This window comes from Danio rerio, chromosome 5, assembly GCF_049306965.1.
Source record: "Danio rerio strain Tuebingen ecotype United States chromosome 5, GRCz12tu, whole genome shotgun sequence".
In the NCBI taxonomy this organism is placed as follows: Eukaryota; Metazoa; Chordata; class Actinopteri; order Cypriniformes; family Danionidae; genus Danio; species Danio rerio.
In genome coordinates, this window is record NC_133180.1 from 19,995,948 (window position 1) to 20,020,623 (window position 24,676).

Genomic DNA, 24,676 nt, shown 5'->3' on the forward strand with positions numbered 1-24,676 from the left:
GAAAATAAAGAGTGTTTCCTACTGGTGGTTTTTTAAGCCCACTCACCTGAATGGAGCACAATATACAGTATGACTGCACAATGTATGTACAGGGTGTGTGCAAATGTCCATATAGTGTGTCATAGTGGACAAAAAAACTGTGTATTTTCTGGGATGCTTCACTATGTCCCAACAAAAAGACTAGCATGTTTATTTTATTTAGTTCTCCTCTGTGTGTTTCTGTTGCATCTCTGACTTTCACCAATAATTCCACCAATTTTCCAGTTTGGTTCATAACAGTAACATTACACACACGGCTATTGTTTTTTGTAAATGAGACAGTATTTAAATATGTATTGTAATATGAACTATATTTTACTTTAGGACAGTTATGCAGTATGTTACTGGTTTTTAAAGTCACATTTTGAAAATGACTATATTTTATGGTAAAAATATGCAAACAATTCTGTAAATACATATACAGCAAGATAAATAGTGTTATAACTGTAAATACAGTATTTTTACTGTAATTGATTTACAGTAAGTTACTGACAAACTGCTGCCAGTAAGTTACTGTAGATTCTACAGAAAATTGTTAACAGAGTATACATGTTTTGATATAACAACCCTGAAAACTGGACTGACGCAGTTTCAATTTACTAGAACTTCTATGTTAAGCTGCTTTGACAATCTACATTGTAAAAGCGCTATAGAAATGAAGATGAATTGAATTTAATTGAATGACCAATCAGTGTCCCTGACAGCCGAGTAATAATGTTACTTATTACACAGCTGAAATACTTGATTCTGATTGGTCAATCACAACAATGCAAGAATGTTATTCCCAGATAACAACTGCTGAAAGTAATAACAAGTATTCTATGTACTTTAAATCATATTGATCGTTAGTGAATACATTCACATCTACATTTATATTATTTATATCTACATATATAATTATCTTTCACACCAACGTTCAGACAACCTGTCAGGCTTTATTTAGCAAGAACAATCACATTAATGTAGATTATCTCTTACACCTTTCCCATACAATTAAAACCAATCAGAGTAATTATTCGTTGAATTATTTAACAACAAGATGTTTGTTATTTCTATGTTCTTTACACAACTTAAGATCGTCTTTTGTTTTGGTATATAATAATAATAAAGTGTTTCAGTATTTTCATTATTAACTACTGAATTTAGAGTAAAAAAGGTGGAGTATTCACCAAGTCAGTTACCAGGTACTGGGACTGTAAAGCTGAAATTCTGATCTTAAATTGTAAATATGTTGTCTATTAATAGTTCTCCTACTTTCTGTAGTTTAATCTGTAATGTTTTGCTTTCTAAAATAAATACAAGCACATGAATCACAACAGGACGCAGCTGTAGACACAGTACATTTCTTCCTGTTTTTCTAACCTGTTATTATGTTTTTGATAGTGGCTTTTTTTTCACCTTTTTTATGTATATAGTTTTCTGGTAGTAGCTTATCATATTCAAAGCATGATATGATCAAACTCAGCAAGAATGTGCATTCATAATTTATGTTGAGTTAAATAGAATCTGATGCACACACCCTGTGTGTTGCAATTAGTTTTAATCAGAATGTTTGCATGTTTTCCCCTCTTTGTCTTTCGTAATAGACTGACAAGTGAGAAGTGGATGAATGTGCAAGTGGGAGACATTATCAAGTTGGAGAACAACCAGTTTGTCACAGTAATACATTTAGTGATTTACTAATCATATGTGCACAAAATGTATATTATTACATCACATTATTTCATGTAATATTTGTTGAGCGTACACTAAATCATTTTCTATCCTCCACATAGGCAGATTTGCTCCTGTTGTCTAGCAGTGAACCTCTCAACCTGGTTTACATTGAAACTGCAGAGCTTGATGGGTAAGTAACAGTTGTTGTTGTTTAAATATCTGAAGCCATTTGTGTTTGTGTTTTTGATGAAGCCAACATTTCTTTGTGAGAACAACAACATAAATCCTTTGCTGCCATTGCTTAAAGAATGCCTGATTTCAGATTTCTTTTTCCAATATAGGGAAACTAACCTGAAGGTTAAACAGTCTCTGACTGTAACAGGAGACATGGGGCACAATTTGGAGGCTTTGGCTGCATTCAACGGTAAGACTAAAAGGCTAATTAGTTTTTTCTTTTACTTAAAGGGTTAGTTCACCCAAAATTCTCATTCTTGTTATTGATTACTCATGTTGTTTCGTTCATTCTCAGAACACAAATAAGATATTTTAGATAAAATCAGAGAGTTTTCATTTATAGAGAACATACAGAAAGTCCAGAAAAAGAACCAAAATACTCGATCCAATACATCTATAATACATAAAAATAATAAAGAGCAAAAAAAAAACAGATCTAGGATGTTCCTAATTTTTTTTATTTAATTCACCTTATTTTAACATTCAACAAATCTGTTAACAAACAGAGTACTTCTGTGAGGTAGCTTGAAAAATCAAGTAATAAATAACATTAATTCTTTACTTTTAGACTTTAGTGCAACAGTAAATATAAAAAAGAATCTAATATAAAAACAAATAGCACCTCAACTTAAAATACCTGGCAGGCAATCCCAAGTTTAAATATCTCACAGTTTGCCGTACACGTTGTTGTTTCTGTGTGAAGTCAAGAAGGGGGTCTAACTCTGTGCCACCGCATACATATACAGTTGAAGTCAGAATTATTAGCCCCCTTTGAATTCTTTTTAAAAATATTTCCCATATGGTGTTTAACAGAACAAGTAAATGTTCACAGTACGTCTGATAACATTTTTTTTGTTCTGGAGAAAGTCTTATTTGTTTTATTTTGGCTAGAATAAAAGCACTTTTAAATTTTTAAAAAATCAATTTAAGGTAAAAATTATTGGCCCCTTTAAGCTATTTTTTTCATTAGTCTACAGAACATCATTATACAATAACTTACCTGCCTAGTTAACCTAATTAACCCAGTTAAGTCTTTAAATGTCACTTTAAGCTGTATAGAAATGTCTTGAAAAAATATCTAGTTAAAAAGTATGTACTGCCATCATGGCAAAGATAAAATAAATCAGTTATTAGAAACATGTTGTGTTTAGAAATTTGCTGAAGAAATCTTCTCTCTGTTAAACAGAAATGGGGGGCGGGGGGACAGGGGTGCTTATAATACAGGGGGCTAATAATTGTGACTTCAACTGTATATTTGAATCCTCATCGAAAGGTAACGTCTGATTCTGATCTATTCTGAAACCATTCTCAAACCTGATTACCGATGATGTGATTGGATCTGAACATCCCTACCAAAAACATTGTCAAAATATTCCATGTGACTTCAGTGGTTCAACTGTTATCATGAAAAGGTCCAAGAACACTTTTATGCACCAAAAAAATTGTAATTATGCAAAAATACAATTAGGCTATAAACAGAATATAAACAGAATTTATTACACAAACCTTTAGGCTATCAATAACCAAGCTCTTCTTTTTCATTCATTCATTAATTTAAGTTTAGCTCATTTTATTTCTGCCAAGTCTTCTTAACAATAACTTTTTCCTCCATTCTTCTGCATGTTTTCTTCAGGCGAGGTGTGTTGTGAGCCTCCTAACAACCGCCTGGATCGCTTTACGGGCACACTGACGTTTGACACGCAGAAATACTCACTGGACAATGAGCGGGTCCTGCTGAGGGGCTGCACTCTCAGAAACACAGACTGGTGTTTTGGCCTGGTGCTGTTTGCAGGTAATAAACTCAGACAGATGTGTGGTGTGTGGGTGTGCGTGTGTGTGTGTGTGTGTGTGTGTGTGTGTGTGTGTGTGTGTGTGTGTGTGTGTGTGTGTGTGTGTGTGTGTGTGTGTGTGTGTGTGTGTGTGTGTGTGTGTGTGTGTGTGTGTGTGTGGTTTTGTGTGTGTTCTGGACCTGTCTGATATCCCATTTCAATTCATCAGCATGTGTGTGATGTAAAGTAGTCTGCTGGTCCACAGACTAAATAGACTGGGCAAAATGACCCTTAAATAAATACTACACTGGATTTATGATTGAATTCATTATGATGATTTTTTTTTCTTGGTGGTAAAGTTATTCCATGCTAATAAATGTTTTTCTTGCAGGCCCAGAAACCAAGCTGATGCAAAACTGTGGAAAAAGCACCTTTAAGAGGACGAGTATTGATCGACTCATGAATGTGTTGGTGCTTTTTGTAAGTTGAAAGTAGAGCTGTACTTTAAAGTTATCTGCACCATTGCATGTTGTTTTCTATCTGCTGTGGAGATGAATATTAGCATTTAACCACAAGACTAAAAAAACACTTATTTCATTGGACAGGATTTTTACTTAAAGCTAGAGCTTTTGAAAAAAACAAATGCATCTGAAAAAATGATTCTGCCTCAATTCTGAGATTTTCAAAATGCATCGCTATAGAGATTGGCAATGTGTTGTTATAGAATAATGCATTTATCTCTATTGATTTATTGTATCATATATACACTCCTCAGCAATAAATTGTAAGCTCTTACACTACACATAAGCAAGAAAGTCATATATGGACATTTTTTTGTGGCAGCTTGTTGATACTGTACCTTGTCACTTACGAGAAGCTTGTTCATTTATTTGTTAAAATTCTCTGCATCTGTGCTCGGTTTCTCTTGTTCCACTTTATCGTTAGAGACAGAATTTTATGGAATGCATATTTTCAGCTTCTCATACATTCAAAAAGCATTTGTTAAGCTCTGTTTGAGTGTTTGTAAGATGTTTTTCATAAGGCATTTCTATAAAAAGGTGATTCTGTGGTTTACATTGTGCACTCCTGCATGTGTCCGCTATGGCAGAACACAACATGCTGTGATGTTGACTCCCATTATCTATTTTCTCTCGAATGGATTCTATGAGTAGTTTTTAACAGCAGATGGCTGGTCTAGTAGTGGTTTAGTACTCTAGACTAGTTTTTAACCGTACACTTAAATGCTCATGAGAAAGAGCACTTGTGCATTTGGTAAGTAAAAGCAGCCTTTTTAGTGATGAGATTATCACTATTATAAAAATAGCTCACTTTGAACTTCAACTATTTCTTAAGCTATTTAAATCGTTTTAATTTGGAAAGATAGTAATAAGTACAAATAGTACTTATAAATAACATTATTTTGCAAAAATTTCAAATAGTTGTCATTTTTATATATATATATATATATATATGTATGATATATATTCAGCTTTCATTCATTTATTCATTCATTTTCTTTTCGGCTTAGTCATCTGAGGCTGTGAGGTGATCGTGCTACCCACTGCCCCACTGTGACGCCCCAAACTTGTAATATATTTTAGTAATTAATTAATAATTATTATAGGTTCAAGTGGCGTTTGTAAGGAATTGGATTCAAAGTATTGTTGTTTGTAAAGCATACAACATCATCTGCTGTTAAAAACTAAGCTCAGAATCCATTCAAGAGAGAATAGCGATGCATATTGAAATCTTCTCAAATTATTTTACTTGTTGCCATACCATGCTAGTAAAGCAGTGTTGTACAAATTTTTATAAACAGCAAGCCAGTTCTTTAAAATTGTGGTAATATCTCACATTATTCCTGTTTTTATGGTGTACCTGATAAATCAGTAAATGTAGTGTTTGTGTGAAAGTGCCTCTAGAACAGGGGTGCCTAAACTCTTTCTTATGAAGAGCCAAAACCTAAACTTGATTGAGGGTGGTGGGGCGGAGGTAAATATACCACACCGTAAAGTTGTCAATGTAATTTCCTAGTTTATTATTATAATTCATTGTATAATTTAATTGATATTATAATTTATTATATTTAAAAGTTAAGAATTATACATTTTTCTACATTTTATAATGAACATCTTACAATAAAAACATGAAGAATCCCATTCATAACACCAAAAAATACACTTTGCCTCGATTTGCTTGCTGAGGTCTTTTGCAATGTCTGCTAGCCATCAAGTGACTATTTATTTATTCTTTCGTTGTTGTTTTTTTTTTTTTATCTGATTCATTCACAACATTTAAGTTTGAGTTTTCATTTGAGTTTGCTTTTTGCTGAACAGTTAAAAAACAAAAGTTATGTTAATTTAGAAATGACAATCTTTGTTAAAGGCATTCTCCCCAAAATTCCCCGTCATTTTCCCTCTCTTCTCAGATGGGATCAAATCAAAGGTGGGGCCAAATCAAAGGTTACCGTGAGCCAATCTCTGCTCTACAAGGACTTTAAATAATATGCTGGACTTAAAATGGACTTTAAATGATAATTATGAGACAAAAATAAATCATAGATACATTTATTATTACATTTTATATCTATAAGCATAAATAGGTATTAATAAATGAGTATTTATACTAGTATATACAGTTAAAGTCAGAATTATTAGCCCCCCTTCTTTTTTAAATATTTCCCAAATTATGTTATCAGAGCAAGAAAATTTTCACAGTATGTCTGATAATATTTTTTTCTTCTGGAGAAAGTCTTATTTGTTTTATTTCAGCTAGATTAAAAGCAGTTTTAATTTTTTTTTACAAAACATTTTAAGGTCAAAATTATTAGCCCTTTTCAGCTATATGTTTTTTCAATAGTTTACAGAATAAACCATGGTTATACAATAACTTGCCTAATTGCCCTAACCTACCTAGTTAACCTAATTTATTTAGTTAAGCCTTTAAATGTCACTTTAAGCTGCCTAGAAGTGTCTTGAAAAAGAACTAGTCAAATATTATTTACTGTCATCATAGCAAAGGTAACATAAATCAGTTATTAGAAAAGAGTTATTAAAACTATTATGTTTACAAATGTGTTGAAAAAAATCTTCTCTCCATTAAATAGAAATTGGGCAAAAAAAAAAAAAAAAAGCGGGGCGAATAATTCAGAGGGGCTAATAATTCAACTGTATATTTACATATTTATATTTGTACAACAGTGTTGCCTATTTGGTTAGTGTGGTGAATGATGATAATTTAAAGTTAATAGGTTTGATCTATTGTGATTTCTCTGCAGATTTTTGCACTTCTAGCACTGATGTGTATCATTCTGGCCGTGGGACATGGGATTTGGGAAAACTACACAGGGTCAAAGTTCAATGTCTTTCTTCCACATGAAGAGAACGCAGCCTTTTCAGCCTTTCTCACTTTCTGGTCGTACATTATAATCCTCAACACTGTGGTGCCCATCTCACTTTATGTCAGGTAGTGTATAGTGTACACTAAGCAATAGAGTATGTTTCAGTAACGCAAACAGTCAATTTCACGCTCTGTGTTCTCATTGTAGTATGGAAGTGATTCGGTTAGGCAACAGTTACTACATCAACTGGGACAGGAACATGTATCACACCAGAACTGACACTCCAGCTGAGGCTCGAACCACAACACTCAACGAAGAGCTCGGTCAGATCAAATACATCTTCTCAGACAAAACTGGCACGCTCACCCAGAACATCATGACCTTCAACAAATGCTCCATCAACGGGAAATCTTACGGTCTGGACCAATATCACTTTTTTTCCATATTTATATGCCTATGTTATTTCAAACAAGATATAAATCTGACATTAAGAGACTATTTGAAGTTAAAAGTATGTCTTCTCTGCCCTACAGGAGATGTTTTCCAGCACTACAGTGGACAGACGCTGGAGATCACAGAGGTGAGAAGCAAAGTCTCAAACAAACACAAGGCTCTTAAACCAGTCTGGTTAATGAGGCTGGGTTAATGAGTTTGACTTTTTTGGTAATAGGAAACGACACCAGTGGACTTTTCCTTCAACGGACTTGCAGATCCAAAGTTTCTCTTTTATGATCACAGCCTGGTAGAGGCGGTAAAGCTGGAGCTTCCAGAAGTTCATGCTTTCTTCAGACTACTCGCTCTCTGTCACACTTGCATGGCAGAGGAGAAGAAGGAGGGTGAGTGACTGCATTTAACATTTAAAAGTCTAAAATTTGGGCGATCAGATTTTAAAGTAAAAATCCAGCAACTGCAGCAGAATTTAGAGGAGCTTGCAATATTTGACTATTTTCAGGATGATTTGGGCAGCATTAGATGAATCGGTAGCAGTTTTCTTGGAGTATTCGTAATGAAATCTTTATTACTAATATGTTTATCATGATGCCTTTATAATTGTCGTTTTAATAACAACATCACAAATGCTGTAGCACACCTTAATTTTGTCATTAAATGTCATTAAATATTAATGACACATTTATAAAATTATTGACACTGTATAATTCCACTGAAAAGTTATTTAGAAAAATATTCACAAAATTATAGATAATAGACACATTTATGATGTCCTTATGACAAACATGTTTATGACATATTTATGACAAGTTTTGTTGTCTTGGCAAGTTGTCATGACAAAGACAAACGGGTTGTGATGTATCTGTTTATCATAACAAAGATATTTGAAACAATGTCAAAATTGCATTTACTTTGCGAATGACACTGAATAACAGTTGTCATAAGCATGCAAAAAACATTAGATTCTCCTTTATATTCTTGACATTGATGATGTCATGACACAGCGGCTGGAGGAGCATCCGCTGTATAAAACATATGCCAGAATAGTTGGCGGTTTAATCCACTGTGGCGATCCCTGATAAATAAGGGACTATAAGCTGGAGAAAATGAATGGGTCTTGTGATGAGTGCTCTAAACTTTAATTGTCGGCAAAAGACAAGTGCAGTAGTTCTATTGTGCTGATTCATTGAACAAACAAATACACAAGTTTTAATGCTAATGATTTTGCAAAGATTTCTAAAAAATCAATTAAAGTTTTTTGTGTTTCAAATATGAAGTTTTATAGGGTTAAGAGATTGCCTTTGTATAAATTACAGAACCTAATGGTTCTTGAAGTCATGAAAAGAAATAAACATATTTCACAGCAATACAATAAAAGAAATGCAGCAAATCTTGTCGCATATTGTCTTGCAAAATCCTAGATCCTAGAATGAACAGATCCTTGTGCACTGCATTCATAGCACACATTTATATTAAGTTTATGCAGTCATTATAAAGTATCTTATATGTCTACATCATACATAAACATTGAAACATAATAGTTTAAAAAACTAATTTCGAATGACAACTAACACTAGTATTCAGCTTAAAGTGCAATTTAAAGGCTTAACTAGGATAAATAGATTAAATAGGCAAGTGAGGGTAAATGTTTTTCAGCCAATGATGAACTTCTTCAATGATGAGCTTCTTAAGCATCCGTTTGGTTGTTAAAGTGTAAAAAGAGAGAAAAGAAAAGTTTACAGGCACTATTTATTAGCAGCAAGCTAGCGCAGACACTCAATTCATTTTCGTCTTTTAAAGGCATGACGTGGAAAAATAGAATTGAATGCAGTGCTTCTTGTTTGGTCTGATTACCACTTTATATCAAATCTCAGCCAGGCAGTGAAGATCACTGTTTTTTTTTTTTAAGAAATCTGATCTTAAACGTGGCAATTTTGTATGGGATGACAATTCACCAGAAGCCCTGGGGCTGGCTGACTGAAATATGTACCTTATTAGGAAAGTCATTGTATAACAGTGGTTTGTTGTGTAGACAATCGAAAAAAAGTAGGTGATCTTCCACAATGCTAACAGCTTAGCATATATCTCTGAATCCCAATCACTCCACTGCCGACCGGAGCCACACCTCCTGAAACAAGAGCATGCGCACCTTAAGGATCACAGAACCCTCTCTCATGTGTTAAAAGCGACTAGTGCTTGTCCGGCGGCGTGCATTACTAAGCCAAACTGACATGCTATTTCAGAGCGAATATTCAGAGTAGCATGGTAAACAATATAAGGAAAGCGTCACAGGTTGTCATTGTTCAAAAGCCAATGAGCCAATGTGATGTGAATAAAAAACCATCTTCACCTCAGTAAAGCTGACTAGGCGGAATAGCACTATTTACTTGTGTTTTGCTGTTAAACTAAATAAAATCTACATTATCGATGCTGTAAAAGGACCTTATGAAACTGAAAATAGTCACATCAATCTTTCACAAGAAGATTTTAGTGGCTGAACAACACTTCTGTGCAGATATAACCCATTTGTTACAACAACATCTATTGTTACATCAGTTTTGCATGAAGCTAAAATAGTTTTAAAACAGAACATTACCTGTCTAAAAGAAATGCTTCAGCCATGGTGTCATCCTTTCTCAAGCGTGCAAATGTAACTCCATTATTAATTCAGGTTTTTAAAAAGTTTTGATTCAGTATGTTTTTACCGATCTCTCTCTCTCTCTCTCTCTCTCTCTCTCTCATGAAACGGCGGAGCTGCTTACAAACGTCTGCGTAGTTCTTCAAATCTGCATTTCCTGCCTGACAGTTTGAGCTACTTATCGGAATTAGGAGAGATGTCCACCCGACTCTATTTAATTGCATAACATTTTTTAGTTTTTGCCTTACCCAGAATATAAAAATACATATAAATACATTTAGATCATTTACTTTTTTCATTGCTATTGTAATGTGAAGAGACTTTCAATCACCACAACAAAAAAATGTTTCTGAAGACAATCACCTACTGCACCTTTAAAAGGGCTAATGATATTTAAAAAAAAACTGCTTTTATTCTAGCTGAAATAAAAGAAAAATGACTGTCCTCAGAGGAAAAAAATATAGAAAATGCTGTGAAAAATTCCTGCTCTGTTAAACGTCATTTAGGAAATATTTGAAAAAGAAAAAAAATCACGGGAGGGCTAATAATTTTTACTTCAACTGTAAACATTAAATCATGCATTTCCCCCTCTGTTTTGGCTGTGTAGGTCATCTAGTGTACCAGGCCCAATCTCCTGATGAGGGTGCCTTGGTCACGGCCGCGCGTAATTTCGGTTTTGTGTTCCGCTCTCGCAGTCCTGAGACGATTACAATAGAAGAGATGGGCATTCAGAGGACCTATGAGCTGCTAGCCATCCTGGACTTTAACAATGTGCGGAAACGGATGTCTGTGATTGGTACGCACTCTGGTTTTGAACGGTACTACTTGACTGATAAAAAAGGCTCCTTTCTTATATGTTTTGTGCTTTTCTAATAGTCCGTAATCCGGAGGGCAAACTCTCTCTGTACTGTAAAGGAGCAGACACCATCATCTACGAAAGACTACATCCTTCCTGTAGCAAACTGATGGAGGTCACCACTGAGCACCTCAATGTGAGTCAACACTAGAGGGCACTATAAGGAGGCTACAAAGAGACTGCTATCAGCTTTTGTTTACATGCTTTCATTAGAAAATGGTTTCTAAGCTCATTATTAGACATTTAGATTTCAGGGTAAAGCTATATTTCAGTAATTTAAGCTTTGCATGTTGACAGCTCTCTGATCTCATAATCAAGTGAACATAACAGAAAGCAGATTTCACTGTTGGATTTGAAATGACAGTGGGAATGCACATCATTCATAATCAAATATACTTATACTGTACATTTTAACTGTGCTTTCTCAGAAACTTAGAACAACAATACTTGTCAGTACATTTAAATACGTTTTGGAGACATTATAATTACTCTTGGAACAATTTTTTAAATCTAATTTTTCTTCTTCTAAATATTTCTATCAATATTTTCTTAACTTTCAATTAAATATTAACTATCAATTAAAAAAATATACTTACTTTACATTACATTACATTATTATTATTTTTGCCTTTGCTTTCAAATGAAACTCTCAATTGAAATTTCCTTAGTCTTCTGTTTTGGCTGAATGCTGGAAACGTTGATGTGAATAAGTAAATATAGTCAACCTAACACACATTGCATTCCCAAACACCACACTAAAAAATGTCTGATTATAGTTATTTAATCACAGCCTTTGATTGCAGAACACCACTAAACTATATTTTGGCGCAGCCCAATTTGGTAACTTTGAATATAATTCATTCATACACTTTCTTCACTTAGGAACCCCCAGGTTGGAGGTTTAATCCAGATTTTTGAGCTGCCTATATAAACTCATTATTTTCTCTCTCAAATTGAACCTCAAAAGCAAGTAAACTCCACTGAGAAGCTCTTCAGATTCCCTCAAGAGGAATATGCTTGACTGTCATTCGGTATACTATACATCTTACCATATATTTGACAGTGAACGAATCTTTTTCTCTCTCTGTAGGAGTTTGCTGGAGAAGGTTTGAGGACTCTTGTTCTAGCGTATAAGGATTTGGATGAAGACTATTTTGCAGAGTGGAAACAGCGCCATCATGAGTCCAGTGTGGCAATGGAGGACAGAGAGGAGAAACTGGACAAAGTGTATGAGGAGATAGAGAAAGACATGATGGTATACATGCTATATGAAAAGTATTCAGCACTATACTTAATAACTCATTAATAACTCATTAACTCATATGCTTAATAACTCACTACTCATTAATAAATGAACAAATAACAATCGACTAGCTTATATTATGAAATATTGAAAGACATCACAAAAATATGCTATATTAAAATAAATATATGATCTGATTTCAGTGTCTCTTTTGTCTAAAAAAAACTATCTGCACAAAATGCTTATTTTCTGATTTCACATTAGGTCAGTGATTTCCCTGGTCATGTGTTTTACTCTATAGCCGTTTCATTTATTGTAAATATTAGGTGTTTGTTAGAACATGATGCTGAAGGGCTTGTCATGTTTTTGGACAGTTAATTGGGGCCACGGCCATTGAGGATAAACTTCAAGATGGAGTCGCTCTTACCATTGAGCTGCTGGCGAAAGCAGAAATCAAAATCTGGGTGCTCACCGGGGACAAGCAAGGTGCTCCACTATATAATTCTATTTTCTCGTCTTCCTTTTAACAAACAATATATTGTTATGAATATTTTTTTGTTAGCAAACATTATTTGGTTTAGAGTCCCCCTGAAATCAAATCTAACCATATTGATTTTGTTAGCTCACATTGCTAGTTTTGTGGTGAAGAATTCATCTGTGCATGTCATTAAGAAAGCAAAGGAGTTTGCCCTTCCATCTTTAACTAAAATCTGAAAATGCACTTCCTGTCTGTTTTCAGTTCAATTCTTTGATGACATATATAAATTGGGTGTGGCTCATACTTAACCACACCCATTCAACTGTCAAAACTTACAGAAATGGTGAGGAGGAGGTGTCTGTTACGTCTCCCCAAACCCTTTTCCTGATCTTCCTAATTGAAATGCCTACTTCTGTTTAACAGAGAGATTTTTCTCAACACATTTCTAAACATAATAGTTTTAATAACCAGTTTCTAATAACTAATTTATTTTATCTTTGCCATGATGACAGTAAATAATATTTTACTATATAGTTTTAAGACACTTGTATTCAGCTTAAAGTGACATTTAAAGGCTTAACTAAGTTAATTAGGCAAGTTAGGTTAATTTAGCAAGTCATTGTTTAATAATGGTTTGTTCTGTAGAATATCTGAAAAAAAAACCTGCTTAAGGGGGCTAATAATATTGACTTTAAAACTATTGATAACAAATTAAAAATGGCTTTTTTTTCTAGCCGAAATAAAACAAATGAGAGTTTCTCCAGAAGAACAATTATTATAGAACATACTGTGGAAAAATCCTTGATCTGTTAAACACCATATGGGAAATATCTGAAAAAAGAAAAATTCACAGGTGTCACAGCTGTATATTTTTGCATTAAAATTTTGTATAAAGAATATGTACAGTTAGTTTAGTTTAAGGGAAAAAGTCACAAAAACGAAGCCAAAAACACACACTAAATATTTCAGAGTAAGACGAGTCTTGTTGGCGAGAAAATATGGAAAACCCTTGTTTTAAACAATTAAGGTAATTAGTTACAAAAGCATTTTTTTACTTGTCTTGTTAAAGTGCAGCTCATTAATTATTATTTTTTTGTTAGTTTTTTTAAATGATCATCCCTGCCCAAAGAGTATTTTAGACTAAACGTTTAAGTTTTAAATTATAAAAAGTGCAATGATTCAATTATGCAATATACTGAGGTCAGTGCATGTTTCATTAATAATCGTTATGTAATGTAACGATTGCCCACCATTAGTGTGTCTGCGTGAGTTCTCATGAGTGTGCTCAGGGTTGGCAGGATTGCTAATTAGGATCCTTTAATGATAAATGACCAAATGTCCCCCTGAAAACTTTGCTGAAACGGTCTTTCTCCAACAGAGACCGCTGAGAACATTGGCTACTCCTGTAACCTGCTGAGGGAGGAGATGAACGACGTGTTTATTGTTGCAGCACATTCACCTGAGGAGGTCAGACAGGAGCTGAGGTAATGTAACTCACACAGATGACATAATGCCTGTCACACATTGAGTAATAAAACACATGGTTGAAAATGGGATTTCTGACTTAGGTAGGATTTAAACAAAAATGGATGTATATTGGGCCTAAAATGAACAGTAAATCAGAATAGGCGTGTGCAGTGTATTGAACAGTTTCAGTGTTGTTGATCAATTTGGTCACACTTTATTTTGATGGTCCATTTGTTGAATTTACATTACATTGCAACTAATTCTCATTAGATTATAGGTAGATTGTTAGGTTGGGTTTAGGGTTAGAATTAGTGTAAGTTGACATGTACTTATAGTCAGTTAAATGTCTGTTGAAGGAGCAGTATTAACAGATATTAAGCAGACAGTCTACTAATACTCAAATGAACCATCAAAATAAAGTGTTACCATCAATTCTAATGACTGAGAAAGCAATAGGGCAGGGCCGGAGTGGGACTATTTTTCAGCCCTGGAGTTTCAAGCCTCAGACCGGCCCACCTCAGTTCACCACTGACTATATTAAAATAAGGTTATTTCCAATTCAGTTTCTAATTACACTATCACGTCTTTTTTTGAGAAATCAGCACTTTTAGAACTTCAAATGTTCAACAACCCTTACAGTATTATGTCTTAACAATAAAAATGAAAAAAAAAAAAATTGTTACTCAGACAAGGACCGAACCCGGGTTGGCCGCCTCATAATCTAACGTACTAACCACTGTACCTCAACTGCTGTACGTTTAATGGTGACTTATCTAGTTATATCATCATTAACCTGCATCCTGCTCACAAGGCTACGAGAAAATAGATAAAAAGAGCAGAGCTGCGGTAAAATAATTAATAAGAAGGCTGTAGTCAGGTAAATAATTAAATTATTTTTAAAAAGTGTGACTGCTGAGAGCAACCGATTCTGGAACTAGGGACACCGGCCCTCGCGGCCAAAAAACGGACCGGCCCACCGGGAATTCTCCCGGTCCTCCCGATTAGCCAATCCGGGCCCGCAATAGGGTGTGTTTAAACTGTCAAACTATTATTACGTAAATACCTGTATGTACTCTGATGCATAGCACTGTGATCTTTTCTAATTTGCAGCTCATAATAACAGTGTTTTCAGTGTCTCAGCTGCTTGGTTGACAGAACCTGATCCACATTTACTCTGTGCATTGGATTTTGACTGCTTGAAAAATGGATTTGAGAATACTACAATACTAGTGGCGCTAATAATGTAAATTATATAGTTATGACAATAATGTAATTATGATTATTATTATTAGTAGTAGTAGTCTTTCTTATTATTTCTTCTTATTATAAAAATAAACAGGTAACACTTTACAATAAGGTTCATTAGTTGATGCATTTACTAAAATGAACTAATCATAAACAACACATGTTCAGCATTTATTAATCATAATTGAACATTTACTAATGCATTATTAACATCCAAGTCCATACCTGTTAATATTAGTTAATGCACCATGAGTTAACATGAACTAACAATGAACAACTGTAATTTCATTAACTAACGTCACCTAACATGAACCAATACCGTAGTAAATGTATTGTTCATTGTTTGTTCATGTTAGTAAATGCATTAATTAACATTAACTAATAAACCTTATTGTAAAGTGTGACCAATAAACATTATTACAAAATATTTAGCATATAATTGCATTAGTACATTGTACAAATTAGTATTGTAGTGGTACTTCATTTCATTTGTAAAATTTGATTAGACAATGTTAATAATAAATACTAATATTACTGCTTCTACTTCTTACTTGCGTATTTCCAAGGCTATTTATATCGAAGTTGATATTTAGCCACACCATATTGGTGTTTCGTAACATATGGTTTTTATGAGGTGGGTTGTTAGTCCGACGCTCAACCCCCAACCTGGAGGACCAGGACATACACTCACATACACTATGGACAAAATCAGAGCACCCGGAGGAAACCCATGCAAACACGGGGAGAACATGCAAACTCCTCACAGAAATGCCAACTGACCCAGGTGGGGCTCGAACCAGCGTGAGGCGACAGCATTACCCACTGCGCCATCGTGTCGCCCACTTCTACTACTACTACTACTACTACTGTTAATATTTTTCATTCATTTATTTTCTTTTCAGCTTAGTCCCTTTATTAATCTAGGGTCACCACAGCGGAATGAACCGCCTTTAATAATATTGATGATGATAATAATAAATATAGCAATCAGATGTATTTGCTGAATTTGTTTTTTTTTCCAATTAAATAAAGCATGTACCGTTTAATGGTTGGTAAATAGTTGAGCATGTGTTGCTGAATGGTTAGTTGTCAGCCACAGGTTGCATCTTTGGGGATGAACATTATATTTAAAATGTAGTTTACAAAATCTATTTTGTGCATTACTTTTTTTTTCAAGTTTTATATTTACATCTTTTTTTCTTTTTTCTTTTTTGCAAAGGGATGCCCGTCTAAAGATGCAGCCTTCTACTGAACAAGATAAATTTCTTATCCCTGAGGTTATCCTGGGTAATACTCCTAAAGTGGTTCAGGATGAACATGTGAACGGAGAATATGGACTGGTGATAAACGGACACAGTCTGGTAAGAAGCATGTCTTCCTCCCTGTCAGTCCAAATCAAATCTTTGTGCATGTTCAATTGGACTTGAACCATATTTAGGAAGTGTGAACATTAGCCTACTTGCAATTTTTTCATTCCTCAGTTTCCAAGATAAACAAACTCTGCGTTTCAGGTTGACAAAACCAATCAAATCCAACCAATTTAAAGTAACGCCTCCCTTCCTTTTAAGAATTGGCTCATTTTACAAATCCCCAGTAGATAAACAGTAGCCTACGGTTTTACCATTTATTAATCCATTCAGCCAATCTGCGGGTCTGATGGGAGCACTTTTAGCTTAGCTTAGTTTAGCTTAGCATAGATCATTGTATCGGATCAAACCATTAACATAACTCTCAAAAATGACTAAAGTGTTTCAAGAATTTTCCTATTTAAAGATTGACACTTCTGTAGTTACATCTTGTACTAAGACAGGCAGAAAATAAAAAGCTATTTTAAGGTTGATAAGGCTAGGTTACTCTTATTCTGGCATAATAATCAAGCCATCCCTAATGAAAAAAACAGCTTAAACCAGCTTAGGCTGGTTGGCTGGTTTTAGCTGGTCGACCAGGCTGGTTTTAGAGGGGTTTTGGCCACTTCCAGGCTGGTTTCCAGCCATTTCCAGCCTGGTCTTAGCTGGTCAGGCTGGGAGATGACCAGCTAAAACCAGCTTGACCAGCCTAGCCAGGATGGGAGCCCAGCCAAAACCAGCTATGTCTAGCTTAAACCAGGCTGGTCAAGCTGGTTTTAGCTGGATTAAGCTGGTCAGTTTCCAGCCTGACCAGCTAAGACCAGGCTGGAAATGGCTGGAAACCAGCCTGGAAAAGGCCAAAACCCCTCTAAAACCAGCCTGGTTGACCAGCTAAAACCAGCCAACCAGCCTAGGCTGCACTGTTAGACCTTACCAGGCTTTTTTACAGATGAACACTGGCAACACCGTTGCCAGCTACTCACTGTAAAAGTTTGGTTACAGTAAGTAACTGGCAACAGTGTTGCCAGTTAATTACTGAAACTGAACCATTACAGTGAGTGGCTGGCAACAGTGTTGCCAGTTGTTTACTGTAACCGAACCATTGCAGTGAGTAGCTGGCAACAGTGTTGCCAGTTAATCACTGTAATAGAGCAGCAGTGGTAACTAACTGGAAACTGTGTACAGTTAATTACTGTACTGTAGTGTTACAACTCACAGCATTATACTGCATACACAATAGTATGTCAAGGTGTTACTAAAATTATTTAGTATTCTTACCTGTTATTAATTCTTTAAATTAAGTTGTAAATTCTGACAAATTTATTTTATTGTTTTGGCAGCAAACAAATATAAAACAGAAAATGTATAACAAAATTAAGAAATCAGCAGATATAAATATCATCTTACATATTACTGAGAGCCCCAGGTCTGCACAGCAAGGCTGCAGTCAAACTAACGTTTAAGCATGCAAAATTCTGTCATATGGCTCTGCGAAAAGGAGTGGGATTAAACAAAATATTTAGAGATTGAAAAAGCAAGCAACTGGTCCATAATTTTTGTTCAGAGAGGTCATGGTTTGATCTTTGATTAGTCTCAAGCAATCACATGATGTAATTTCACAGTTCAGAGTTCTCCAAGCTTAAACTTTCCAATGCTGCAAACTGTAAAATTTGTCGCATGAGCATGCATTCCAGGTCTGCAGCATTCACATGCGTATGAATGGAAGTCTAAAGGGAGAAAAGTGCAGTGTGACTGGGACTTTAAGCTGTAACTTTAATTAAACACACCTGATAAAACTAATTAAGACTCGTTAGAAATCTACAGGTAATGTTGAAGAAGGGTGGGAAATAAACTCTGCTGCCCTGCAGTTCTCCAGGAACTTGGAGTTTGACCCCCATGGTATATAGCAGGGGTGCTTAATCCTGTTCCTGGAGATCTACGTTCCTGCAGATTTCAGTTGCTACCCATATCAAACACACCTGCCTGTAATTATCACGTGGTGTTCAAGTCCTAATTAATTGGTTTAGGTGTGTTTGATATGGATAGCAACTGAAATCTGCAGGAAGGTAGATCTCCAGGAACAGGATTAAGCACGCCTGGTATATAGCATACTTTTAAAGCAACTGCTAACATTTATCAATCACATATCCAGTAAACACACACACACACACACACACACACACACACACACACACACACACACACACACACACACAAAGTGCTGCAGTGAAATGTGTTACTCTCTCCTCAATGCTGACCATGCAAAAAAAAACAAAAAAAAAAAAAAACTGAACAGCAAAAAACAAAATAATTATTTTAAATTTTAAAGTTTTAAATAATTAAAAGCTCTGTCAAATCTCAAAAAGTTTAAAATAATTATAGAAAACAAAAATAAAGTTGGCAACACCGAAAAACCAAAGGATCCAATCTTTTATTGTTATAATTATCTCATGACAACAAACTTTTTTATTGTTTCAAATATAAATTCATAGATGGAAACAGCTCTGAAAAATACTTAGCAACAAACTCACAACCTGGGACCGGACAGGGGAGCTTTTGTGTGTGGATGGCTATGTGTATCATGTTTTTGTGATTCCCTGTGATGATGTGCACATGTTACCTTACTGAGATGATGGAATTTAATTTTGGCTTAGTTGCCAGAAAGATACATACAACTGTTAGCATCTGTACATTATGGCAGTATGCAATATCCAATAAATACATATACTTAAACAAAAGTAATGTAAGAAGTTATATGAGGAGAGGCTAACTAGCTAACAATGTAGCTTTCAAGTACACAGTTCAAGATAACAACAATATAACTTAAAACACAGCCTTATTTTATAAACCCTCAAAAACATTTGAACACATTTTACTTACTCGTTTAGGATTCTTATTTAAAGCCTAAAACATATCAGACTCAACATCTGAATTGATAGACAGAGAATAGAGCACACTCAGCAGTAAACAAATCAAACACCTGGCTCTCTTAAAGGGCCAGCATTTTCTGAAAACTCTTATTAACACCTTTGTGTTTAGAATAAGACGGACAGCCTGTGGGAGTGTGTGGTGATGCCTAAATCATTGTTTTTTGCAGTTATTTACTGCACAATCTACAGAGTAACAGTGCAGTTATACTAATTAAACACACCTGATCAAACTAAATCTAAAGGTAGTGTGTTGAAGCAGGGCTGGAACTAAATTCTACTAGGCTGTGGCCTTCCAGGAGTTTGACACCCCTGGTACATAGCATATTTTCAAAGCAACTGCCTACATTTATCACAGTTATGCACATATTGTTTAATAAAAATATACTATAATATAAACTTCATCCATAGAAAAAAATAAATAAATAAATAATCTGATTCTCATGTCGTTCCAAATCTGTAGTAAAAATAATAAAAAACACAACAAGTATCATGATTTATACATTTATTTAGGAAAGCCTTTATACTGTTAATGGCACTTTTACTTGCCAGTTTTCCAGAGAAATTCATTGAGTCTCTGCAAAAATGTATGTGCGTGTTGTTTAAGATATATATATATATATATATATATATATATATATATATATATATATATATATATATATATATATATTTTTTTTTTTTTTTTTTTTTTTTTTTTAATAACACATTTTTAGTAGTTATTTAGCAAAATACTAATATTCAGTTGAAAGTGCAATTTAAAATCTTAAGTATAGGTCAAACTAGGCAATTAAATTAGATTAATTATAGAAAAAGTAAACAAAGTTAAAAATTTATTGTGACAATTTCTTTGCTCTGTGTGAATATTTTTGCCTTTAAATGTATTTCGTCCATATCTTACAATTACCTTTTAATAAGCTCTGTGGCATTGGTTGACTCCTGATACTCAATGTTAAAAAACATAAAAGGAACCCAAGAAAACACAGAGATAAAATAAATATAAAATAGCAACATAAAGCATCAGAATAGATGGGGTAATAATGGTTGATCAGTAATTTACCATTTATTATCACGGTAAATATCTGTAATGGTACATAGAGTAAATTACTGTAATTTATTCTTTGCACTACAGAATTTCATACAAATCCTGCTCCTTTTACAGTAAAATACTGTTTCTTTTCATTACAGCTAAACACTGGCTATTTTACAGTTATTTACTGCATAATCTACAGTAAGGGTTAACAGTGTGGTTTAAGCTGGATTTTTTTGCAGGGATGGCTGCAGTAGACACACTGATCTTATTCAGTGCCTGAAATTAATAAACTTTCTAGTTCAAATAGACACGGTTTAGGATCAGCACCAAAGTAAATATGTTCTTAATTGTCTCCCACAAAAATCGTCATGGCATTGATTATATTTATTGTCAAGTTGATGCTGCGTAATATCATTGTGCCTGCTGCAACCATAGTACGGCAGAAAGGTTCTTTTTTTATAACACCTGAATGAGATTATAGTTCCTAATTATATAAGCGTAGACTAGAGTGTTGCAGACTTTGTTGTCATTCATGCTGTAAAGGTTTCATATCTGTGTATATTGGGTATCTGCAGGCGTTCGCTCTGGAGAGCAGCATGGAGCTGGAGTTTCTGCGGACAGCATGTATGTGTAAGACGGTGATCTGCTGTCGGGTAACTCCTCTACAGAAAGCTCAGGTCGTGGAGCTCGTCAAGAGATATAAGAAAGCTGTCACTCTGGCCATAGGAGATGGAGCTAATGATGTTAGCATGATTAAAGGTGAGTATAAGGATTACGTCAACACACATCTATAATAAAAGAAGGAACTTTGTGGTGTTTTATGATATAAAGTGGTATTTCTGTTAGAATGTGGAAAAAGTTTAAATAATTTGTTGGTATTACGTCAAAAATTTGAGTTAGCACTCACTTACTATGCTTTGGCTAAGTCCCTGGTTTATTAGGGGTTCCCACAGTGGAATGAACCGCCATTGTAGATTTATTGCAGCGTTCATTTTTTGTAAAGTTTATTGTCTATACCAGTGGTCACCAAGCTTGTTCCTGGAGGGCCTGTGTTCTGCAGATTTTAGCTCCAACCCTAATCAAACACACCTAAACAAGCTAATCAAGCTCTTACTAGGTATACTTGAAACATCCAGGCAGGTGTGTTGAGGCAAGTTGGAGCTAAACCCTGCAGGGACACCGGCCCTCCAGGACCGAGATTGGTGACCCCTGGTCTATACAATTGTAGTATTGTTATTTGAATTAGCCTAGAACAGGCATATGCAAACTTGATCTTGGAGGGCCGGTGTCCTACAGAGTTTTGCTCCAACCCTATTGAAACACACCTGCCTATAGCTTTCTAGAAATTTTAATTTATTTGTTCAGCTATGTTTGATTAGTGTTGGAGCAAAACTCTGCAGGGACACCAGCCCTCAAGGATCAAGATATGAATAATGTCCTAGAATAATGTCAGTTCGGTTTCAATATTTGTTTACATCTTTCTTTTGTATTTTCTGAAAATCCCAGTCGGGTGCATACATAGAATAACACATTTTAATTTATTGTGATTGAAAATTAGGGTTACTCCGACCAAAAAACAGTGTATTGTCTAAAAAGAATATAAGCAAAGCCTCTTTTTATTTTATGCTCACAAAAAACAAGCAAACAAATGGTTTAAATAGCATAGTATAGTATAGTATAGTATAGTATAGTATAGTATAGTATAGTATAGTATAGTATCGTATCGTATCGTATCGTATAGAGACCCCTGATAAATCAGGCCGAAAGATAGTGAGTATAGTATAATCCTTTTTTTTTTTTTATTTAAAAGGACATTTACTCACAAATAAGTACAGAAATAAAATATAAATCCAAAGTAATTCATTTTCAAGTGGATGAAAACTAAAAAATAGTCAGTCTTGGTTTATGGTTTTTACTAGCAAAAGGTATTTTTGTTCACATTATGTGGTTTTATTTTTTATTTAGAGTAATCACATCCTCTCTATTCTCTCTCTGCAGCGGCTCATATTGGTGTGGGTATCAGCGGTCAGGAAGGGATGCAGGCTGTGCTGTCCAGTGACTTCTCCTTCGCTCAGTTCCGCTTCCTGCAGCGCCTCCTACTGGTTCATGGACGCTGGTCATACCTGCGCATGTGCAAGTTTCTGCGCTACTTCTTCTATAAGAACTTCACCTTTACCTTTGTGCACTTCTGGTATGCATTTTTTTGCGGCTTTTCTGCTCAGGTGAGCCTAAAACAATTATTTTCCCCCCTTTTGCAATTACATTAGCTAAAACTTTCCATTAAACACAAATGTTTATATTTTTATTCTTCTTTTAGACGGTTTATGATGAAGGCTTCATCACTTTGTATAATTTGGTATACACTGCTCTTCCTGTTCTGGGAATGAGTCTGTTTGACCAGGTAGGAACATGTACTGTATAATAATGTTCCCTTAATAATCTGAATTTATTTATTTTAGTCCTGTTTTATTCAATTTGATGTATGCTTTAAGTTACAAAATAGGTTAAAACAAATAGGTTTGTGTGTGTCCAGATGATTAACATTCTGCTTGATGTTGGATTCAGTCAGTTAAGAAAAAACATATTTTTTGAGAATGCAAGCAGTGGACTTTTTTATTATTAACTTTCATTAAACATTAAAACATTTCTATTAACCACCCTCATGAGTGTTATTAAGGCGGCGAATGGGACCTTGTAGGATTTCAGTTGTATATTATTTGCCATAAAGGAGGAGGTTGATTAAAATGAAATATGGCTTGCTATTGATTAGTGTGTTTGTTCAGGATGTGAATGCTAACTGGAGTCTGGAGTTCCCTCAGCTGTACGTGCCGGGTCAGTTGAGTCAGTACTTCAGTAAGCGTGCCTTCATGATGTGTGCGCTTCACAGCTGCTACAGTTCTCTAGTGCTGTTCTTTGTGCCTTACGCCACTACATATGACACCGCGAGAGCCGACGGCAGAGATGGAGCAGACTATCAGTCATTCGCACTCATTACTCAAACCTGCCTCACCGTCACTGTTTGTGTGCAGGTCAGTTTCATGCTGCACTGTGATTGTGACTAATGGATTTTATTGAATAGCAATTTTTTTTAAATACATAATTTTGTTTCTTAATTTGCTAAAGTTGGGGCTGGACCTCTCGTACTGGACTGTGGTCAACCATCTGTTCGTTTGGGGAAGTTTGGGAATGTTTTTCTTTTTGACCTTCACCATGTATACTGATGGACTTTTCAAGTTACGTCCAGCTTCTTTTGCTTTCATAGGTAAGGGGGAAACACACACACAAATGCACGGACACACACAATGGTGTGAAAAAAGTTTTTGCACCCCCTTTTTAGATCATTTAAACTAAATTAAATATTCGTCAAAATAGCAAACACATCATGCAGTTTTTAAATGAAGGTTTTAATTATTAAGGGAAAAAATTTTGCCCCTTAAACCTAATACCTGGTTGGCGACCGTAAGCAGCAACAACTGTAATCAAGCAGTTTGAGTTTAAAAAGAAGAAGTGAAATTTTTATTTATTTATTATTATTTATTTTTTTTATTTTTTTTGAGCCCGAAATTGTCATTCCACAGCAACTCAATTGGATTGAGGCCACTCCAAAGTCTCATTTTGTTTTTCTTCACCTAGTAGTGGACTTATGGTGTAGTTTATATTATTGTCTTGCTAAAGAACCCAAGTTCGCTTCAGTTTGGTTTAGGGGTAAACACTTTTTCACACAAAAACACACACATAGCAATATATTATTTGGGTTGGTGATGTAAATTATAGTACAAAGCCAATATGCTTTCTGTTATAGTACATATTTATTTTTATATAAATATATTATTTTATACAATATATTGTTTCAGACCAAAAAAAAATTGTTAATAAAAGTCACGTTATAATGCAGAGTTATTCTAATTTATCATCATCATCAAAAGTCATTGGAGCAGAAATTAAGGTCTCATAA

The 24,676-nt window shown here is 34.7% G+C and overlaps 1 protein-coding gene across 2 annotated transcripts in view; it reads left to right on the plus strand.

Annotated features, from left to right (window-relative positions):
- The window catches only part of atp8b5a (ATPase phospholipid transporting 8B5a), a 56,404-nt gene that overhangs the window by 25,007 nt on the left and 6,721 nt on the right, over nt 1–24,676 (plus strand). For both annotated transcript variants that reach the window (XR_012406786.1, XM_021476431.3), the window contains exons 7-26: nt 1,626–1,698; nt 1,815–1,885; nt 2,037–2,119; nt 3,563–3,721; nt 4,090–4,178; nt 6,976–7,163; nt 7,246–7,454; nt 7,572–7,618; nt 7,709–7,874; nt 10,734–10,922; nt 11,003–11,118; nt 12,073–12,237; nt 12,600–12,711; nt 14,082–14,187; nt 16,635–16,776; nt 21,297–21,480; nt 22,720–22,943; nt 23,039–23,122; nt 23,505–23,750; nt 23,845–23,983. Coding sequence is in view for 1 of the 2 variants with exons in the window: in XM_021476431.3 (XP_021332106.1) it covers nt 1,626–1,698; nt 1,815–1,885; nt 2,037–2,119; nt 3,563–3,721; nt 4,090–4,178; nt 6,976–7,163; nt 7,246–7,454; nt 7,572–7,618; nt 7,709–7,874; nt 10,734–10,922; nt 11,003–11,118; nt 12,073–12,237; nt 12,600–12,711; nt 14,082–14,187; nt 16,635–16,776; nt 21,297–21,480; nt 22,720–22,943; nt 23,039–23,122; nt 23,505–23,750; nt 23,845–23,983 (2,792 nt within the window). In the remaining variant the exon portion in view is untranslated. The remainder of the gene's footprint in view (nt 1–1,625; nt 1,699–1,814; nt 1,886–2,036; nt 2,120–3,562; nt 3,722–4,089; nt 4,179–6,975; nt 7,164–7,245; nt 7,455–7,571; nt 7,619–7,708; nt 7,875–10,733; nt 10,923–11,002; nt 11,119–12,072; nt 12,238–12,599; nt 12,712–14,081; nt 14,188–16,634; nt 16,777–21,296; nt 21,481–22,719; nt 22,944–23,038; nt 23,123–23,504; nt 23,751–23,844; nt 23,984–24,676) is intronic.